The sequence below is a fragment of the Biomphalaria glabrata genome, chromosome 16 (genome assembly GCF_947242115.1).
Source record: "Biomphalaria glabrata chromosome 16, xgBioGlab47.1, whole genome shotgun sequence".
Taxonomy (NCBI): domain Eukaryota; kingdom Metazoa; phylum Mollusca; class Gastropoda; family Planorbidae; genus Biomphalaria; species Biomphalaria glabrata.
This window is the reverse complement of record NC_074726.1, coordinates 5,605,603-5,618,439: the sequence shown is the minus strand read 5'-3', so window position 1 is coordinate 5,618,439 and position 12,837 is coordinate 5,605,603. Positions and strand designations below refer to the sequence as shown.

Here is a 12,837-nt window from a genome sequence, read left to right as displayed (position 1 = left end):
TTACTTATGGGGACAGTGAAACTTTATTCCACGCCATGAAATAATACTGTTCTTTAGCGTTACTATCTGTTTGGTATACTGGTATATGACAATGCAGTTTTAAGCAAAACTTAAAATAAAATCACATGTAGTATGTAAAAATATAAAGAAAAATATATTTCATTTATAAATGTTTCCTTATTTCCAAACAAACATTTTATACGTTAGCAATAGGGAACTTATAAAATAAAATCATTTCCTAAACGAGAATTTAAACAGTAAGAAATATAAACTCAATGATTATAATATTTCAGTTCATATTTATTGAAAGGCCAATTTCATTTATGAAAATAATGATTAAGCCACAGACCAGAAAATTAAACAATTTCTGTTCTTTAAATATAAAAAAAAAAAAACATATTTATTGTTGGTTTTTTTTTTTTTTTTTTTTTTGTGTTTTCATGTCAACTCTGACGTCTTATTAAAAGCGGTAAGACGATGTCAGGAATTATGTCAATTATGTTGACCAATCATTTCCTTTTCCTTACGATGAGCCCCTATCTTATCTTATTAAATACAGACATTACATAAAAAAAGCTGATTACGCCCTACGCGTTTCACTAGGTTAATCTAGTCATGTATGTTAATGAGTTAAATTCTGCCAAGCCATTGGTTTTCCTGGCTGACTCAAGCAACCCATGCCATGCTGTAATAGCACTAGGGAAGAAGAAGCATTTGCACAAATTTGTCCTGGCATATGGAACGAGGAATGTGCCTTTATTTTTGTGTCTTTATGCACCTAACTCCATGCACATCAGTGTCATGGGCCCAGACCGACCCAAAGGTAAACAAGAAATGTAAACCAAACCTACCAAAATATCACTGCGACAGAAACCGTAGCCCAGTACCCGAAAGATACCATCAAAGTCTATTCGGACAGAACACATTCGAAGATACGTCTAGTCTTGAAAGTGATAGAATTGGTGCATGGGGGGTCTCGCCCTGTACGGAGACAGGCAGACCCTACAAAACACTGCCAGATACCTGGACCGTGCCGGGATTAATCCCAGCACGGAGCGTTGGAGCTTGGAGGCTTACAAATGGTAAAAACCCCTGCTTTATAAACATTGATTTGTGTTGCTAGGGGAAGAGACCTGCTCCCATATTCTCTCACTATGAGGCGACACAAAGCGCTGTAGGCCTTTGCGGGACGTTTTGTCTATTTCTCTGGACAGTGACGCGACGTTGGACACTGTGCTGTCCATGTAGGTCAAGTCGCCACCACCATGTCATTATGACTGCAAACGTGTTACAAAACAAGAAACTCCATCAGACTAAAAGTATTTCTCCAGATGAACATCCAAACAGTTTTGATTGTCGAAAATGGTCAATCATGAGTAAAAACTGATGTTTTCTTTTACCACGAGTATTTTATGTTCTTTGTGCGTAGTTGTAATTTAAATATAAAGTTAAACCGAAGCGTTTTGATTACAGAGTGAGGCTGTAATAACATGTAAGAGGGGATAATAGACAATGGAATTTTTAAATATTTTTAAATCCAAAGAGAGGAAACCAATAATAGCCAGGGTTAATTTATATCTCATGGATTATTTCCCTTTCTAAAAGGAATATTACATTTAAAGCCTGAGTTACTTTTGCAGTGTCTAGATTTGATGAATAAGTCAATATTGGCCCTGTGCTGCATCATTATAGCGCTCACGTTTGATTCGTACTGGAAAGTAGTTTATACTTATTAACCACTCTTAAATGCATCATAATCGGTATGGAGTACCCCATATATACATAGGATATCTTCGTTTCTCAACTGACCTCGCGCGCTAATTATTACCATGACATCGGGAACCATAGTTGTTGTTTTTTTTTGGACTCTAGCCTGGTTAGCCTGGATTTTTTTTTTTGGCCAATGCCTGTTCTGTACTAATAGAGCCTGCTCACGTTTGTTTATACTTATTAACCACTCTTAAATGCATCATAATCGGTATGGAGTACCCCATATATACATAGGATATCTTCGTTTCTCAACTGACCTCGCGCGCTAATTATTACCATGACATCGGGAACCATAGTTGTTGTTTTTTTTTGGACTCTACCCTGGTTAGCCTCGATTTTTTTTGGCCAATGCCTGTTCTGTACTAATAGAGCCTGCTCACGTTTGTTTGGCCACCACAGCTCGTCAGACATATTTTGGCGCTTAGCAGCTTATCCAGACCAATGGCTTACAATTCTATGATCTTTGTTTTTCTTTCTAATGCTAAATGTTTTAAAAGTGTTTTATTTTGACTTCATAGAACATTTAGACATGAGCACCAGGGACCACGTTTTTAAGAGAGAAAGTAGTGAATTAAAATGCTACGAAAATAAGGGAATGCGCCGACCGAGACTCGAATCCGTGACTCTGGATTCGACACCACCACCTAGCGATAACGCACCAAGGGAACTTAACCTCTAGACCATCGGAATGTCCGAAAAAAAACAACACATTCTTCTGATCCAGAGTCATTTCGCCCGTATGCAAATTACCATCCCAGTGGTCAAAGGTCACAAGCCGTAGCTAGCCCCACCCCCCACCTGGCAGCATCCATTCACTAACAACTTCAATAGAGCTGACACAGACAGCCGTTAGGCATGTATTAGACAAACGATGGCTTTATCTAATTGTGTATCTCTCATAATGACAAGTGGACAACATAAATACATGACATATAGAAGCTTCAGTGTACGTAGCATTTTAATTCACTACTTTCTCTCTTACAAACGTGGTCCCTGGTGCTGCTATCCATTTATGTCTAATATATGTATGTATCACATTTGTTTATGACATCATGGAAAAATTTTTTTGTTTCAAATATGAAGTTAATTAAGAAATAATTCAGATTGAATATGTGCCTGATACTGCTTTCAGATTTGGCTATTTAATAATCTGAAAATTAATCGTGAAAGATATTAATTTCATTTATTTCATTGACACGTATTCATATTTTAAGGAGATAAGAAAGGGAACTTAGCGAAGACCTTCCTACAGGGATCAGTACCAGGAAAAAAGAAGCAGAGACAGAGAAAGCGATGGGAAGACGACATAAAAGAATAAACAGCTTGTTATTGGATGAATTTCAGTCCAAAGCAACGTACGGACAGGAATGGAGAAAGACGGTCGACTAATCGTGTGTGGTGTCCCAAAGGTGGAGAAGGGGGTGAAAAGATAAAATTGATTTAAGTTATTAACTCACTCAATGTGCAAATAAAAAATAAGGATTTCTTTAATAAATATTTTTTTTGGGGGGGAGGGGTAAGGGAGGACATAATGAGTTGAACACACCGAGCGACACTGACGATAGAGTTCTAATCTTCAAAGTAGATTTTTGTTTATTTTAGAAGAAAAATATAAAGAAAAGTATATTTCATTTATAAATGTTTCCTTATTTCCAAAGTAACATTTTATGCGTTAGTAAGAGGAAACTTGAAAAATCATTTCCTAAATGAGAATTTAAGCAGTAAGAAATATAAACTCAATGATCATAATATTAGAGTTCATACTTATGAAAATAATGATTAAGGCTGCCCAAGACCAGAAAATTAAACAATTTCTGTTCCTTAAATATATTAAAAAGACAACATATTTATTGTGTAACTTGTAGTGTTCTTATGTCAACTCTGACCTCTTATTAAAAGTCTAGAAGTCTGAGTGTCATTCACATCAAGAGAAGTCCAGAATTGCACATGATAGATAGAATCAGTGATTCTGACACTAGAGTTCTAATCTTCAAAGTAGATTTTTGTTTATTTTAGAAGAAAAAAAATGTTAGTTCAATGTTAGGTTATTTAATTATCAAAACATACAAAGTAGTGGTTGAATATAGTGTTCTGAGCAGGTACCTAATTGATATCCACATAAATGCATCAAACCAGATTTCACTAAGCGTTCCAAATAACATAATGAATCATATTAACAACATTTTTTTATAACAAATGAACGCTCTAAACATCAAAGTTTATAAATATTAATTTATATTATTATTAATGTACAAAAAGTATTTTTACCATTCAACATATATAAGGTTAACAGTAGAAATTAAAGCAATATAAATCGATAAAAATATGTATAAGTAACTGACTACTCGTGTAAACCAAATGACACATAGGTATCTACAAGTATGAAGTAAACATACTGTTGTAACTCCACATCCGAGCCACACTGATGGTGCGCATCAGAGCGCCATTGAACACAAGCAGTAGAAGACATGTTTAGACAGGAAGAAGGACTGCTGTGGGTCCGGCTAAAGTGATGGAAGTCTAAGTGACTCGAGAGAACGTCCTTGGTGCTATCCATGAAATGTGTTGAGGACCTGGGGCGGCACTGGGAAGTGTGTCGGTGGTCTGTATTGGTATTTAGGTAGGAAAGGACTGGTGTCACTTGAGATAAGACACTCCGGGACTAATAGCTGAAGTCCATGCCTATTTGTACTGTAAATAAATACCTCGTTGTTACCTCCTGCCTTTCGTTGAGTGCTTGCCTTAGAGTTACAACAATATTAATATAAATTCAGTTAAAAGAAAAATATTTTGAAATATCAACATGTGAAAGATAATTCTTAGTAAGAGTACAGTAAAGAAATGATCCTAAAAATATTTTTTATAAATGGAAATATTACTGGTGATATAAAACCTTAGAAACAAAGAATACCATAAAACACATAATTCACGCTTGCTAATACTTTCATATATAATTAAACAAATATACGTTTCACAGCTATGCTCTGAATAAATAAGCAGAAATATATACTTAAAAAAAGGTTCGTATAATATTAAATTGTTTATGTGACCGAAGTAAAAAAATGCGACATTTCAAACAAAAATTAAAATATATTGCATGCAGTTTGTGTTCTCAAAATAGTATTACATTTGTCATGTATTAAAGTATGAGTCTTCCAATGTTTTTTGATCATTTTGTGAAGTTTAGTATTTTGGTCAATCAGCTGATTTTGTAGCTCTTTCTCTTCTGCTATTAATTGTTGCATGGTATTTTCAGATTCAAATTCGCTCATAACTTTATCCTTTAACACTTTCGAGTCAACATCCCACAAATTATTTTCACTTCTTGTGACACTGTTACTTTTGACCTCTAACCTTCTGTTCCATTGATCTCCGTGTTCCAAAACTGGATCAATCTCACAGGAGTTGCAGTTGCTTTCGTTTCCCGCCTTTTTTTCAGAATCAGGCTTCGAAACACTGCCAGCTTCTCCAACAGATATAAAGTCAGTTAACACACTTTTAATTCTTTGCGATTCTTCTTTAAGACGTTCCTTATTTTGTATCAGTTTCTGACGAATGTTTTTACATTCATCAGCAAACTTGGAGCTGGATATTTTCATATCTGTTATCAGCTGTAAAAAATCTTTGATAGTTGTGGATTTAGTTTCGCTTTCTGAAAACTTTTTATATAGATCGTCACATTTATTGAATATTTCTGTAAATTTTCTACTGCGATCATTCACGTCATAATTCGCTATTGATTCGAACACTGTTAAAATGAGACTGACCTCCTCCAGCCCGCTGTCAATGTGGATCATTTGATTCTTGCGCAATAAAGTGTCGCGACTTCGTTTTGCTTTCTGGAAATGTTGGTCAGTGTATCGGTCGCCCCCTGTGTTAAGATTCTCCACAAGCTTCAAAAGTTTGTCCATTTGTTTTCTATGTACGTTGGCGTCACGTTGAGCAGAATTATCAAAGAGAACTACGCGGTCTTGACATTCCAGTCTGATATTATTAAAAGGACCGCTTTGTTCAAGACACCATTGTTTAAAACTTTTGCCCGTTGATCGAAATTCTTGTTGAAAAACATCTCCAAATGTTATTATAACAATGCAAAATTTCTGTACAAAACTTTCACCGAATATTTGTTTTAGCATTTGGACTGACTTTAACTCTTCTTTCGTAAATCTATTTCCAAACTTAAATACAAGCAAGAAAGCGTGGAAGCCGTTTGGATTCAAAATGACAACGTCTTTCATTTGGTCCATGACGAGTTTTGAGGCCTTGACCGGATCGTCTATCTCTGAAGTGTCCATAACACCAGGCGTGTCCATTACTTTGATGACGTAGTTTTCTCCATACATGCCAACGCTTAAGGACAGATGCTTAGTCACAGACGACATACTGGACTGGGATTGAAAAACATTTTTTCCCACAATAGTGTTGCCTGTCGAGCTTTTCCCATGACCAGTTTTACCAACCAGCAATAGATAGAACTCTCGTATTGGACTCTGGTAATAAAGAAAAAAAAATTAAAAAAGAAATACATTTTAATGATAATATATGATAATACAATGTTTAAGATTATATATCCGAATTTTCTAGCATCTTTTTTGTTTGAACAAAACATTCCGCTTGCAAGACATCTATCTCAGTATCGGTCCCTCCTACCACTTCTTGGTGAAACTAGGGAAATTCATTTGTGAAGCTCAATATGCAAATAAATATGTATCGACTGGTCTAAGAAACGTGCAGAGATGCACCATTCCCCTTATATAGCCACGTGTGCAGCGATTGTAAATTTTTGGGTCTGATTGGTGTCACTAATAAACTATCTAGCGAATTCAACCGAGACCTATTGTAATAGAAGGTCAGAACACTCCGAGTACGCTATTCTGCCTCAACGTGGCACTCGGGTTAAACCGATCGCTAGAGGAAGTGATAAGGCGAAATGAATAGTGGGAGTGTCCAAGGGAATGCGAGAGCTTTCCCATTGCACAGGATTTGAAATAAATCGATCCCTATCCCTATCGATAATCCATGCGGCGTTACTCAGGGAACCATTATACTGTTATAAACCTGGTGGTGGCACAGAGAGGGGTAGTGGTGTGAGTGTAGTCAGCCGACGCAAATCGCCCCAGGCCAGCGCTAGACGAGCGGTCAACCGTGACGAGTTACGACGATCGGCCGAGACGAGTTAACAACATGAAGGTTCGAGTAGGATCGGCGTCGTGAACAGAGCTCATTAGCGTCACGAGAGTTGTAGTCATCTGACCACCTAGAAACGTCGAGGGGCGTTCTGTCAGGTTCGAGAAGGCCAGTAGGGACCCTATATAAGAGCGGAGGTGTCGCAATACAAGTCAGTCGAGAAAAGGGGCTCAATACAGCAAGGTTCAGAAAGCGGGTTCACGGCAGGGGTTCAGAGCCCGGTTCACTACAGTCCGGTCGACTACAGCACAGTTCAGCGGTGTGGTTCTGTACGGAGCATTACGACGGTTCAGTGCGGAGTACTGTCAAGTACAGTTGAGACGGCTGGCGTCTTGATCTTGGTCTGTGATCGAGTCCGACACAACGAGCCTAGTGTGTGAAGTCAGTCCTAAACTGTTGAACCCAGTGCAAGCCCGGAACGAGACGGAGAGGCCAGTGCAAGAGTTGATACTGCGGAACGGTGTTATCGGAGAGATATTTGTACAGTGTACGTGTTGCCAATTGTACAGTATTGGCTGTTATTTATTGACATTAAAGTGTTACGTTACTTTGGAGCCCTGAGTTGTCAAGTTCTTTAAGTTGGTGGTGTATGGTGCAGTTTGCAGAGAGCCTGGATAGTGAGATTCGTAACAATACTAATGGCAAGTCCTTCAATGTTAGCTTGATAAAAGATAGGCAAATGGAGAGGTTCCCCGTGTGCTCAGCTTTCGGCCAAGTATTTTAGTCTGGAGTGCCAGATTAATCGGAAATAGCTATTTTTTTCATAGACATTCACTTGGACCTCTTCCAGACAGAACGGTTTGTTCAAAAGTTGAATGAGCTTTTGGCTTAACTTTTATGACAATCACAAGGCCCAAACACTGACCTGCAACGTCAAAGGTCTATGGACTGTTTAGACCAATAGCTCGTCGCCACGTCACAGGTCTGTACGACGTTGTAACGAGCTATTGGTTTAAACTGCCCACAGGTAGTGACGTTGCAGGTCAGTGTTGAGGCCGACTATAATACGACTTCTTCCCTAGCGCTATTAGAGCATGGAATGGGTTGCCTGAGCTAGCCAGGAAAACCAGTGACTTGGCAGAATTTAAGTCATTGGTTAACATGCATAACTGAATGCATGACGCGTAGGACGTAATCATCTTCTTTTTTGAAGTAACAACTGTATCATATAAGATAAGAAATAATGAATGGCCTCGGCTCAATGTGTTAAACCAGATATTCGACTAGCTAGGCCAAGACATTAAAGTTAAACTATGTTTCCTGCTAAAGTATTTTAAAATTTAAAAAAAAATCTGTTATTTGTTAGTACTCACAATTATACAATTGTATATTAAACCTGGCGCGGACCTCAAAAATCAGTTTTGATTTTCCGCGAATCATCTGAAAGATATCGAATGCATTTTCAACATGTGCGTCATTCATTGACGCCATCTAGCTATTGGATTTTGTTTATTTTATTTGTAATGTTTTAACTTTTTTAGTTAGGCAAATTTTGTCAATAGTATGAGGTCCATGGGGTCAAAAAGGTTGGGAGCACTGGTCTAGAGCAGGGGTCGGCAACCTTTTGAGCCGGAAGAGCCAAAAACTACAATTTACAAAACTTCTAAGTTTTTAAAGAGCTACAAAGTTTTTTCTTGCCAACTATAAATAGTTCTCGCATAATGAACTTTTTTTAATGAAAATAAAAAGAATTCATATACAACAATATATATATATATATTAGATAATTATTTTTATTTCGGTAAAAATTAAAGAAGTTAAGCATTTACTTACAACATTAACTACAATAACAAACAATGAAGAACATGAGATATGTTGTGTTCAGATGCTAGCAAAGAGATAGAAAATTTGGATACGTTTGCCTCATACGGTAACTTGTTTTTAGTTTCAAACACGAATCTTAATATTCAATTGTTAGTTTGCTTCTTAATTTACTCTCAATTCTATTCATGCAAGAGAACGCACCATAAGTCGATCCAAGATAGTCAGCACTCCAAATGCCAACCTCTTCACTGTAGCATTCTGGAAGATTATTCCATTCCTTTTAAAGCTGTCCACTTTTATTGCGTTACGTACATACATTTCTGGACCTTTAACACTTCCAACTTGCTTTTCAACTCTGTAAATTTTCCACCCCACAAACCTTTACTTTTTAAATCGATCAATTGCATGTCTAGAGATTTAGTATCAATTACCAATGTATCAATGTGGATTTCGTTACTTTTTGTGATTAGATGGTATACTAGGAACGCTCAAATCTATCAAGAAATGTATCTTAGATTTTTTTCATAACTGTGCTGAAGTAATTCGCGATACTGCTTTAGACATTCAAAATGAAGTAATTTACGCTCTGAATATCTTCTGCAAAAAGAATTAATTTTTCTTCAAAACAAACCAATTTTACCTTTCCCTGCAGTTTTAGATTCAGCTCATTTAATTTCTCTGTTATATCAATCATAAAGTAACATTTTTGCAACTATTTGTCGTTCTCTAATTCGGTGTTATAAATGCCTTTTTTGATTTAGAAATGTATTTATTTCATTCAAGCAAAAGCAAAACGTTTCATCACCTTACCTTTGGAAAGTCATAGCACTTTTGGGGGAAGAAGGATGTCGGAATACTGAGTCTCTATTTCGTTTAAGTGGTAGAGTGCTTTTGACAAGATGCTGTTAACAATCTTGATTACCAAATTCATGACCTCATCTATTTAGGTAGGAATTATTTTGGGCACAAAGCGCTTCTTGGTGCATTAGTCAGTAAATCGTAAGAATTTAATTGTTTATTTTGCTACGACAAATCTTTGTTGCCCTTTTATTTGTTTCCTGTTTAACTTCTGGCTCCATCAGTTGACATTGAAATGATTTTATTTAAATCGATCTTATTGTCTTCAGGGTATGGCATGACATTCTCTCTATCGTCCCCTCTACTTTGTCATGAGAGCGGTAGCAAACCTAGAAGTTCTTCTTTTGGACCTTAGGAAGACATATACCTGACAAAAGGGGCAACTTGTACCATGTCTGTATGTCGCAAGACTCATTCATAGCAAATGATAAGACAGAATAAAGTTAAATATCTTCCACCAGCAAAAATTTACATTTGAAGACATTTTAGCTATTCTATCTTGTAGCCTACTGTTTTAGCTGTTACTGGCAAATGTTTGCTTTTTTTTTTCAAGATCTCTGGTTTATTTTTGAAATCACGAAACAGTTCTTCAGATGCACGTAGGAAGCAGTCTTTGACATGCTCATCATCTTTAAATGGTTTGCCTTTTCGTGCTATTCCTAGTGCTACGCAAAGCTTGCTGGAATATCATTATTTGTAGATTAATTTTAACTATGAGAAGATTATTCTCTTCTAGCTCATTTACTTGAAACAACAAACTATACGCCGTGGTTAAGATGCCAATTCGTCTTGCGTCAAAGCGAATTAAAACCTATATAGAAACATCGAACGACGGCGTCATTCCAGAGCTTCCGTCAGACTGATAAAAGTTACGATGCGTGTAATGGGGGAGGTGTGTGGTGAAAAGCGAGTACAAGTGGCTGAAAGATCGAATCGGCGCCTTATCTTCGTTTAAAGATTCAGAACTATTTTTAAAAAATGTGTCAATAAAATAAATAATATTTGCTTATGGAACAAAGAGCCGCAGCTTTACATCCAAAGAGCCGCATGTGGCTCGCGAGCCGCAGGTTGCCGACCCCGGGTCTAGAGTAAAATGAACGATTCAGAAAAAGATTCAGTCTGACGTTGGGTGCCAAGAAAATATTTAATTTAGCATTTATAAAATAAAATAAGTAAATACAGACTACAGTACTCACGCTTCTTGTGTCTGTTTCTTGAGTAATCTTAGTGTTGCTCTCAGCCATTTGCACCAAAATCATAAAATTGAGTTTCCTTGTTGTAAATCAAAATTTGATCCCAGAGTTCAATATGGAACTGTCCAATGCCATGTCATGAATCTACTTTGGCTTATCTAGTTATCATCACGCAATTATTTTATTATTTAATTGTATTTTCTTCAAGTAACAATTCTTTAAAAAAAGTGTATTTCGTAATAATGTTGAAAGATATACGTATCTCGCGAGTAAAAAATGATCTGTAATTTGAATGATTATTTAATAAATAAAAGTTTGTATAGCCATAGCAGACGAGATACGTGACAACATATCTTACAGTCTCAATCTCCAAGTACTCTATGTACACGTGACCAATAAATAAAGCAGTAAAATTTTTTTTATACATTTCTTGACTTTGGTTATACTTTTATATCAGATATCATAAAATACTTACTGAATAAAAGTAAAGAAAAAAATGTAACCTAGTATAGTTAAAGCTTTTCAGTTCCACATTCTTCTTCACCTATCCCTTAGACCAGGGGTTCTCAACCTGTTGATCGCGACCCCTTTAGGGGTCGATTGACGATTGGCCAGGAGTCGCCTAAGACCATCGAAAATATGGATGGTTATTGTCTATTCTTCTTTTGCTGTATGTGTGTGTGTGTGGGGGGGGGGGTCGCGGCAGAGTGGGGGATTGTAAAAAGGAGTCGCCGAGCATAAAAGGTTGAGAACCGCTGCCTTAGATTGTTGGACCATCTGGAAACCCCTAAGATTTGTTGACCGTCTTTTCACATTCACTCAATACGTGGCACTTCTAGAACATGCTATAAACACAGTTACCTACAGTCTGGCCATAACATGAGACGCTACTTATGTTTTATGGACCAGACGTCATAAAGTGAGTCTAAAAGGTTATTACTTTTTTTTTCTTAAAGTGGCAGAGTTATATATTTGTTTTATTATGTTTTATTATGCATATGATTAAGCTTTTATTTCGCATCTCATAGATTGAAAAAAAGAGATTTCAGAATATACGTATCTTGCATTTTAATAAGAGACCTGAATTCTACTAAGTCAGCTGTTCTCAACCTTTTAAGCACGGCGACCCCTTTTTACAATCTCCCACTCTTCCGCGACCCCACCTCACACACACACACACACACACTTAAAGCAATAGAAGAATAGATAATAACAATCCATATTTTTGATGGTCTTAGGCGACCCCTGGCAAATCGTCAATCGTCGCGACCCACAGCTTGAGAACCCCTGTACTAAGTGAATAGTCAATCATAGGTAAATAATTGTCTTGGTTTATTTTCAATTAACTATAATTCATTTTAATTAAAGTCATTGCAGAAAGAATTCACGGCCTCTATCCACGCACGACAGAAACTCACTTAAACACTAAAGTAGGACTAGTCACGATCGTTTTTATAAATTATATTAACTGAAAAAAACTTTAAAGACAAAAGCTGTGAATTTGAGGAGAATGCACACTGTAACTCTAAACATTAAATACAACTTTCAACCACTTTTCGTGAGGATATTGAAGAGGAGATTATTACCTTTGCAGAAAGCGATATTAACAAAAACGAATTTCGTCTGGACTGAATGAGGCGTGTTCGATGCAGTTTTGTCCAAACAAAAGTTAATCAAGAAATATTTGCGATCAACTATGACAAGCCTACGAATCGCATTTTAAAACATTTTGTTCATTCAACAAAATCTGGTGGGAAATATTGATTTTGAAAAACATTTTAAAACTTTTTACAGGAAAAAAGCACGTATGATTCATTAGTAGTATGTTATTTATTTAGAAGATTAATTTACAAATAAGCACTACTTAACAATGATTTGGTCCACACATTATTAAAAAAAAAAATTCGATTTGTTTTTTTAAGACATCCTGAAGTGCACCCGCACGGGAGTTAATATACCCTAAAGTCCTTCTTCTTTCTTATAAGGATATAGAGTTCACTGTATACATGCGTAAAGTTATCGATACATTATCAAACTTATCAGAATGATTTTTAGGACAGGTAAA

At 36.5% G+C, this 12,837-nt stretch overlaps 1 protein-coding gene across 1 annotated transcript; it reads right to left on the bottom strand.

Moving 5' to 3' along the window:
- Nucleotides 1-3,803: 3,803 nt before the first annotated feature.
- Nucleotides 3,804-11,177, bottom strand: LOC129923380 (uncharacterized). The gene is made up of 2 exons (XM_056014051.1): nt 10,776-11,177; nt 3,804-6,260 (listed from the first exon to the last, which is right to left on the bottom strand). Exons 1-2 carry the CDS (start codon nt 10,836-10,838, stop codon nt 4,854-4,856), a joined length of 1,470 nt encoding a protein of 489 aa, XP_055870026.1. The 5' UTR covers nt 10,839-11,177; the 3' UTR covers nt 3,804-4,853.
- Between the last annotated feature and the right edge of the window lie 1,660 nt (nt 11,178-12,837).